Below are 10041 nucleotides of genomic sequence, written 5' to 3'. Positions count from 1 at the left end.
CCTCCGACGTGCTCCTGGGGGCTCTTCTCCTCTACCCCTGCGTGGGATACGAGTTGAGCCCCAGCGCGCTGGTCCCCGAATAAAACCTCTTGCTGTTTGCATCAAGTGGCGGCTCTCGAGACTGATTGGGGTGTGCGTCGATCTCGGACCAGGGCAGTGGGATCTCCCACTGACGGACCTTACAGATATCTGATGTGCCAGCTCCAATTCTTAAAAACACTGTATCTTTCCCCTTTGAATTGCCTTGGCATCTTTTAAGAAAATCAGTTGATCAGTTTATTTCTGGATTCAAAATTTTGTTCCCCTCATCTATTTGTCTGTCTTCATGCCAATCCCACACTCTCTTCATTACTCAAGTTTTATAGTATGCTTTGAAATTGGAAAATTTAAGTCTAATTTTTATCTTCTTTAAAACAATTATTTTGGCTATTCTGGTTTCTTTGCATTTCCATATGAATTTTAGAATCTACTTGAAAATTTCTGGAAAACAAAAACAACCACGGTATAATTTTGATAGGAATTGTGTTGAATCTATAGATAAATCTGGGGCAAACTGCCATTTTAGTATTACACTTTCTATTCATGAGCATAGAATGTTTCTCTTTTTCCATACATTATCTGTGTTGTCTCGGCAATGTTTCATAATTTTAGTGTACAAATCTCACAGTTTTAATTTAATTTCTGTCTGAGTATTTGATATTTCTTTGTAATTGTGAATGGAATAGTTTTAATTTCACTTCAGACTGTTCATTGTTAATATATAGTAATGTAATTAAATTTTGTTTATTGACTTTTTTTTTAATCCTGTGGCCTTACTGAATTCATTAATTTGTTCTAGTTCTAGTAGACTTTTGTGGACATTTGTATGATTTTCTGCAGGAATGATGAGTCAACTGTGAATAAAATGAGATTTTTGAGGATGCCTGGGTGGCTCAAGTCAGTTAAGCATTCAACTCCTGAGCTCGGCTTAAGTTTTGAGCCCAGGGTCATGAGTTCAATCCCCCTGTTGGAGGTGAAAGCTACTTAAAAACAGAAAAAGGAGGAGGCCTGGGTGGCTTAGTCAGTTAAGCGTCCAACTTCAGCTCAGGTCATGATCTCGTGGTTCATGAGTTAAAGCCCTGCGGGCTCTGTGCTAACAGCTCAGAGCCTGGAGCCTGCTTCAGATTCTGTGTCTCCTTCTCTCTCTGCTTTTCCCTTGCTCACGCTGTGTCTCTCTGTATTTCAAAAATAAATAAACATTTTTTAAAGGAGATTTGCTTTTTCTTTTTTTTTTTCAAATTTGAATTTTTTTTTAACCTTACTGCGTAGAACCTCCATTACAATGCTGAATAGAAACACCAAAAACAAACATGCTTGCCTTGATCCTACCATGGAGTGAAATTTTTATTTTTTTATTGTTAAGTATTTTATCTGTTGTAAATTTTTCATAAAAACACTTTATCAGGTTAAACATTGCCCTTCTAATTTATTGATTTTTTGAAATCACATGTAGGTATTTGATTTTATCATGTTTTTACTGTGCCTATTGAGATTATTATGCCATTTTATTGCTTATTTTATTAGTATGGTTTGCTACATTATTGATTTTCACACATTAAGCTGATCTTGGATTCTAGGCACAAACCCCACTTGGTGGAGGCCTATAATCTTTTTTGTATGTATTGTTAGATTGTTAATTTTTATTGAGAGTTTTGCACTTGTATTCATTAAAGATATTTGTGTGTCTTTGTCTGGCTTTGATATCAGGGTGATATTAAACTTTAGAATCAATTGGGAAATATTCCACCAACTTTTATTTTCTAGAAAATTATACTAAGCATTACTATTATTTATTTTTAAATTATTTGAAAAAATACACCAATAAAGCCAACTGGGCCTGGGAATTTCTTTGTGGGAAGTTTATAATAAACAATTCAAATATCTTACTTGTTTGAGATCTATGTAGACTTTCTATTTCTTAAGTCATCTTCAATAATTTGTATTTTGAAGAATTTGTGCATTTCATCTATTTAGTGACATAGGAATTTTTGCAGAAATCCCATTTTAGCCTTCTAATTTCTAAGAGTTCAATAATGATGTCCTTGACTACAAAACCCTCACGTGTGTATGTATGAGTGTGTGTTGATTGTTGTGGCTTTATTTATTTAGTTTTTGCCTTTTTCTTTTTCTTTAGAGTTTTCATTTAAATTCCCACTCATTCACATACAGTGTATTATTAGTTTCAGGTGTACAATTTAGTGATTCAACACTTATGTACAACACCCAGTGCTCATCAAAACAAGTACTTGGGGCCACCAGGGTGGCTCAGTCGATTAAGTACCCGACGCTGGCTTAGATCAAAATTTCGTGGTTTGTGAGTTTGAACCCCACACTGGGCTCTGTGCTGACAGCGCAGAGCCTGGAGCCTGCTTGCTTCAGATTCTGTGTCTCCCTCTCTCTCTGCCCCTCCCCTTTTGGGCTCTGTCTCTCTCTCTCTCTCAAAAATAATAAATATTCATTAAAGGAATTTTAAGTGCCTGTGTTTCTTATTGAGCAGTAAACTTTGCTGACTTTTCTAAGAAGGGACCTTTATTTAATGGAGAAAGTCAAGTATTGAATTTAGAGTTTTTTCATTGATTTCTAATATAATTTTATTATTTTCTTCCTTTTGATTGCTTCAAGCTCAGTTTATTCTTCACCTTTTAGACTCTTCAAGAAGCTTCGTTTATTGATTTAGGATAATTCTTCTTTTCTATATCAGACATTTAAAACTCTAAATTTCCCTCTAGGCACTGCTGTTAGCCACATCCAAGAGGTTTTTTTAAAAACATATGTAGTGTTTTCATTTTCATTCAACTCAAAATAGTTTCTAAATTCTCTTTTTGTTCCATAGATTATTTATAAACATATTGTTTAATATCAAGTTTTCTTTATTTCTAAAATTTGCTCCTGTTTTGTTTTTTTCCAACTTAATTCCATTGTAATCAGAGACTATAATTTTATGGACATTCTTATATTAGTTATTTTAAATAGTTTTTCCTAAATGAGTGTTTCTCAGTTTGCAACATGCCTTTGTCAGTTCCCTTTGTGAATTTCCAGAATTCAAAAGTTCTAATTTGAGAACTTTTCCAATCTTATTGCTGCATTGGAGGAGAGGACTTATGAAGACATTCATTCAGCTGTTCCAGACGTCCTGTGCTTCATGTTATTTTTAACATTTTCCTCCAAATATAGTAGGATTCTTATGCTTTTCTCCCAATTCATTTCATGTATCAATAACTATATCCAAAGTAACCACGGACCTACTTGGCCATCTAATTTATTGTCTTATGTATCTCCCTTTATGGTTGCTCTCTTGAAGCTACCTGAAACACCTGTGAAAAGTCCACCATCTTAATTTTCTTTTCCTTAAATACTTTGTTTGATAAAGAAATTGCGCTATTCCCTTGTGCTAAAACCACTCTATTTAATTTCATCTCTTCTCTTGGGTGGTCTAGAAAAATCATTGCCACATGTGTTCTCTAAAGAGCCATATTGTAAATATTTTAGTGTTCGTGGGCTATACGGTCTTCTCAAAATTACTCAACGGTGCTTTGTAGCACAAAGAAACCATAGGCAATACATAATGAATTAGTATGGCTGTTTTCCAATAAAATTGTGTTTACAAAAATAGCTGGTGGACTGATTCTTGGTCTAGAAAATGTCACTTTTTAAAACTCTGATAATTGCCCCATTTGGGAAGTTTTTATTTATTTTGAATTATGCCAGATAAAAGGTGAATAATCATTTTGAAAATGAATAGTTTTTAATAATGTCAATAATAGATTCAATGAATACTCTCTTCTCAAATCAATTCCTTAATATCTACAGTCTATGTAGGACATGTGATATGCTTTGTAAATTATCATATGCAACAGTTTTAGCAAATGTTTCTCTACTTATTTTGATGTCCATATTTGTAGTCAGTTTTATCTGTTTTGCCATGTCTATTGCCTAAACTCTAACCCAGACCACACATTTTCTTGTTTACAGTACTTCATTTTCATTTTTAGGCAGTACTTTCTGCATTGAGTAGTGTAATTAACTTAGACTTTTGTAAAAAGCAACTCCTATATCTCCATGGGTATCACAACTGCTTGGTATTCCTCACTCTTGCAAATGATAATATGAATCTGTCTGGTTCTGTGCCTCTCCTGGGCAACTCTCTTCAAAATAGTAACTCCAAGAACCAAGAATTTTCTTCCCTTGTGTCTTCTCCATTTTTAGGATTTCTACTCTTAGCTTTGTAACCTGGGGAAGAAGTGTTATAATGAAATTGAGAATGAAAAAAAATATATCATATGAGATATTTTATTGTAAAGCCCAGAAATAGTATGGGTCCTGCTGTGCACATTTTTATTGGTCATAACTCAGTCACATTAACTCACTTAAATGCATTGGCATGGGGAGTGGAGACATGTAATTTCACTGCCTGTTCCAGAAAAGACAACTATCTTGGGAACACAGTTAGTCTATACTATAGAAAGCACGAATTAGAGAACTTCATTCTTAGGAAAATATTTAACAAGAAAAGCAGTAGAAACTTTAGGTCAAACAAAAATTACCAAATAAATTTGAGACATTGACAAAATAAGTATTAGAGGGAAGAAATGACCTCTTGTGCCAATAAATTCAAATACTAGGTCTGATAATGAATATTTATGTTCTTTTCAGACTGGAAGAAAGAATTTTTCCAGGCTGGTGAGTCATTCCCTGATGGTCTAGGAGGGACTTTACTGCTTAAACTCCAGCTCAGTCTCAGAAGTTGGGAGGACAGATGAAAAACTCCTGTGAGAAAATATACACCTCCCACAGCTACAAGCTAAATCTTGCTTCCAGAATAACTCTACCCTTTTTTAGAATATTATTCTGTGTTTCTGAGAATATTATTGTCTTTGCAGTGAATGTTATTCTGGATCCAGCCACAGCCCATCCTGCCCTCATCTTGTCTGAAAATAACAAATGTGTAACTTTTGGAGAGAAGTCTCAAGATCTACCTAAAGACCCACAGAGATTTCATTCCCTTCCCTGTGTTCTGGGCCACTCAGTTTTCACCTCAGGGAGGTTCTACTGGGAGGTAGACGTCAGAAACAGTGGAGCCTGGGACCTAGGAATATGCAGGCAAAATGTAATGAGGCAGGGGAGGATTTGTGTAAAACCTGAAGATGGTTACTGGGCCATCAGGTTTTATAATGGTGAATACTGGGCACTGACCTCTCCAGAAATGCAGCTCACTATAAAAGAACACCCTACCAGAGTGTGTATTTTCTTAGAATGCGATGATGGACTTATCTCATTCTACAACATGACAGATAAATCCCACATTCACACCTTCTCTCAAGGTTCCTTTAATGGGTCTCTACAGCCTTTTTTCAGGCTTTGGCTTGGTTATTCAAAAAGTTTGACCATTTGTCCCGTGCCCAATGCATAACCCTTACTGTGGTCCCTCTCCTGTATTAGGAGCATCCTAAGACCTACAGGTCAGTGTGGATTGAAGTATGAGGTCATGACATGAATTCTCCTATATCAAAAGAAAATTATCCTTTCTTGTCTTTTTTCTGGTTCTCCCTAACCTTTTATGTCCTTCATAAATGATTCCCCAAAGGCATGGAAAAGTGTGCGTTACTTATGTTTAATGAAAAAATATACATATATAAAATATATATATATATATACACACACAAATAATATAATCATATTCATATATGTACATATAATATATATACACACAATATATATATACATATATAATGTAACAATAATCATATTATCCCTCTAAATATACACAAGGAACTAGTGTGTGTGATTGCCCATACAATGTTGAAATTTCATATCTGACAAAGGTAGAGATAGGAGAATAGCCTTTTATTTTATACTCTTTTGTACCTTTGGGTTTTGTACTATGTTTATGAGGTGATATGCATAAAATAAAATTAGTTTCAAATCCATGAATAATTGAAGTATTCTCATTTGTCTAATCAGTAAGACATTCACAGGGAACCAAATATTTTCTAGTTTATCCTTCAATTTACCCTTTTCTTTGCATCAACTTCATCCTTATAGTTTTTACCCTCTTTTATCATCTTTTTTTAATGTTTTATTTATTTTTGAGAGAGAGACAGCATGCGCAGGGGAGTTCAGAGAGAGGGAGACACAGAATCCAAAGACAGGCTACGGGCTCTGAGCTAGCTGTCAGCACAGAGCCTGACATGGGGCTCTAACCCATGAACCACGAGATCATGACCTGAGCTGAAGCTAGACACTCAACAGACTGAGCCACCCAGGTGCCCTACTTTTTACCCTCTTTATTCCCTTATAAGATACTAATTCATTCTTGCCTTTACTTACCACCACTTATATTTTTAGAAGACAGTTTCTTAATTTATATGCAGTAAAACTGACTTTTTATAGACTCACGTGGACACATGGATACAAGACAATGACACAAGTTCCATTATCTCCATCAGTGCTTTTATGTTGTCCTTTTGTAGTCAGACCTTTCATAAATACCCAACCTGGAAACAATCAATCAGGTTTCTGTCCCTATCCTTTTGTGTTTTCGAGGATATCACAAAAATAAAATCATATAGTATGTTATCTTTTGAGATTGACTTTCCATTCAGAATGAGGCTTTTGAGATTTCATCCATATTAGTAGGCATTAGTACTTCATTTCTAATAATTGCTGAGTAGTATTCTATTGAATAAACACATCACAATCTTTGTTCATCCACTGAATACCATTTATCCTGTTTCCAGGTTGGGGTTGTTATAAATAAAGCTGCTGTAAACACTCATGCAAACATTTTTCACTTTTTTATGATAAATATCTAAAAACAGAATTACTGGGTCATCTGGGAAGAGTAGTTTCAACCTTGTAAAAAAAACTGCCGAACTCTTTCCAGAGGAGCTTTACCATTGTGAAGTCCCACTAGAAATGTATGAGCATCTGGTACTTTCATATTTGGTTTTTTATTCATATTTTTATTACTTAATCTTATTTATGATGATAATTATATCGTGATATTTCACTAAGTTTTTGCTTCAATTTTTCTAATGGGTAATGATGTGGGACATCTTTTTATGTACTTATTTACCATTTATGTATCTTCTGGGTGAAGTGTCTTTAAATTTATAGTCTATTTTCTAAACATTTTAACAGATATTATTTGAAGAGCCGTTTTAGATTAACCAAAATAGTGTGCAGAAAATACAAAAAGTTTACATGTGTCACCTCTTCCCTACACTGTTGGACCTAGCAATGTCTTGAAGTGGTGCATGTGTTACAATTGATGAACCAACTTGATAGATTATTGTTAACTAAATTGCATCATTTACATTTGGCTCACTCTTTGGGTTGTACCTTCTATGGGGATTTTGACAAATGGGTAATGTCATGTATCCATCATTACAGTTTCATACAGAATAGTTTTGCGCTCCTAAATATGCCCTGTGCTCCACCCATCCATTCTTCCTCTCCTTCCTCTGACTTCTACACTTCCTGATTTTTTTTTACCATAACTATAACTATAAAAGTTTTGCCCCTTACTGAATGTCATATAGTTGAAATCATACAGATATGTAGTTTTATAGACTAGCTTTTTTAACTCAGAAAAAAAAAATGCATGTGAGGTTTTTCCATATCTTTTTGTGACATCATACCACAGTTTTTTCTTATTGTTGAGTAACATTTCATTATAAAAATATACCACACTTAGTGTGTGTATCTATCCTTTTGGTGAAGAACATTTTGGGTCCTTCCAATTTGAGGCAATTATGAATAAAACTGATATAGATAAATACTCAAGCGTAGGTCATTTTGTGGACATAAGTTTTCAACTCATTTGGGTAAATATGAATAGGAGTATGATTTTGAGATCCTAGTGCAAAACTATCAGCAAAGAATTAGAGCTCCCGTTGCTTCATATCCATGACAGCATTTAGTTTGGGTTGTTATCCATTCTAATAGATGTGTCATGGTATCACGTTGTTTTAATTTGGAATTCCATAATGACATATGATGTTAGAGATTTTTTCATATGCTTATATCCTAGTCTTTATTATAAATATAAGGTCTATAGGTAGATTCTTTTTTTTTCATATAGATGTCCAGTTTTTTTCAGCATCATTTGTTGAAAAGACTCTCCTTTCTTCATTGAACTGCCTTTGCACCTTTGTCAAAGTTCAGTTGACTATGTATGTGTGGATCTATTTCTGGAAATAGTCCATTTGAGAAACATATTTGTTTCTCATTGTTGAGTTTTAAGAATTCTTTATATATTCCAGATTCAAGACCTTTGTTGGCTATGCAATTTGCAAGTATTTTTTACCAGCCTAAATCTTCTCTATTCATTCTTTCTTTTTTAATTTTTTAAACATTTATTTAGTTTTGAGAGATAGGCAGATAGAGTGTGAGCAGGGGGGTACAAAGAGAGAAAGAGAGACACAGAATCCGAAGCAGGCTCTAGGCTCTAAGCTGTCGGCACAGAGCCTGATGCAGGGCTCAAATTCACGAATCATGAGATCATGACCTGAGCTGCAGTCAGCTTCTTAACCAACTGAGCCACCTAGACACCTCAGTCTTTTAATTCTCTTAACAGTGTATTTTGCAAAGAAAATATTTTATTTTAAGTTCAATTTTATGGATCATGCTTTTTGTGGTGTTTCAAAAACTTTTTTTTAAATCAAAGATTTTATCCTATAATTTTTTTAAAGTTTAACTATTTAACATTTTATATTCAGATCTATAATCTATTTTGAATTAAATTTTTGTAAGGTGTAGAGTTTCAGTCAAGTTTGACTTTTTTGCATATAAATATTTGTTATGGAATGAATTATGTCCCCAGAAAAGATATGTTAAAGTTCTAATCCTTGGTATCTGAAAGTAGGGTTTTCACAGACCTTTGGAAAGAACATTAGATACATTGTCATTATACAAAACTAATGAAATTTTTATGTTCTACCAATAGGCAATTTAAAAATGAAACTAAGGGTCATCTGGGTGTCTCAGTTGATTATTTTTAAAGTAGACTCTCCCTTGCTCACTCTATCTCTCTCTCTCTCTCTCAAAACTAAATAAAAACATTTAAAAAATTAAAAAAAGTGTTTAGTACTATACAAATTAAAACCATAGTGAGATACCACTACACACTACCATAATGAGATACCACTATATACCTATATATGGAATTAAAGAGCAACAGCACCAAATGTTGAGACCGTGAGGCAATGAGGACTTCCATACAATGATCATAGGAGTGTATAAATGATACAACCACTTTGCACAATATCTGGTAGGGTCTTTAAAAATTGAATATATGCCTATCGTCTGATGTATCCATATCACCATTAGTATTTACTCAAAATATGAAAACATGTTCATGAAATGACTTGGCTAAATTATCCAGAATATGTTTACTTATGGTTCAATGCTATAATACAAAGACAAAACTTGGTTCAGAATTCCTCACCCATACCACTAAAAAACAAAACTATCCACGGTAGTTTAACAAATTTTTATACCTCTCCTCATCATTAGTTTGAGAGTGTAAACTCAAAATAACTGTATTTAAAAGTTAACTGGATTAATTATATTTCCTTTCAGTGTGCTTATATCATTAATTAGAAATATGGTTAATTGTATTTGTTACTGTCTGTATTTTAGGGTTATTTTCTCATCTTTGTTGATTTATTTTTTTCCATAATATTTTATTGTCAAATTGTTTTCCATACAACACCCAGTGCTCTTCCCCTTAAGTGCCCTCCACCATCACCACCACCTCTTTTCCCCCCTCCCCCTTCCCCCTCAACCCTCAGTTCATTCTCAGCATTCAATAGTCTCAAGTTCTGCATCCCTCTCTCTCCCCAACTCTCTCTCTCTCCTCCGTTCCCCCTGGTGCTCCATTAGGTCTCTCTTGTTTTCCTGCTAGACCTATGAGTGCAAACATATGGTTTCTGTCCTTCTCTGCCTGGCTTACTTCACTCAGCATGACACCCTCAAGGTCCATCCACTTTCCTACGAAGG

The 10041-nt window shown here is 34.3% G+C and overlaps 1 protein-coding gene across 9 annotated transcripts in view; it reads left to right on the top strand.

Annotated features, from left to right (window-relative positions):
* Positions 1 to 10041, top strand: part of LOC115296120 (butyrophilin subfamily 1 member A1-like) — a 76086-nt gene that overhangs the window by 40611 nt on the left and 25434 nt on the right. For 8 of the 9 annotated variants that reach the window (XM_029944571.1, XM_029944570.1, XM_029944568.1 and 5 more), the window contains 2 exons: positions 4693 to 4719; positions 4920 to 5633. The exons of the other annotated variant lie outside the window; for it this stretch is intronic. In XM_029944571.1, coding sequence (XP_029800431.1) covers positions 4693 to 4719; positions 4920 to 5449 — 557 coding nt within the window. In that variant the 3' untranslated portion in view covers positions 5450 to 5633. Of the gene's footprint in view, positions 1 to 4692; positions 4720 to 4919; positions 5634 to 10041 lie in introns of those variants that run through there. 9 annotated transcript variants of the gene reach the window in all.

The sequence above is a fragment of the Suricata suricatta genome, chromosome 7 (genome assembly GCF_006229205.1).
Source record: "Suricata suricatta isolate VVHF042 chromosome 7, meerkat_22Aug2017_6uvM2_HiC, whole genome shotgun sequence".
Lineage (NCBI taxonomy): Eukaryota > Metazoa > Chordata > Mammalia > Carnivora > Herpestidae > Suricata > Suricata suricatta.
This window is presented reverse-complemented; position numbering and strand designations above follow the sequence as displayed.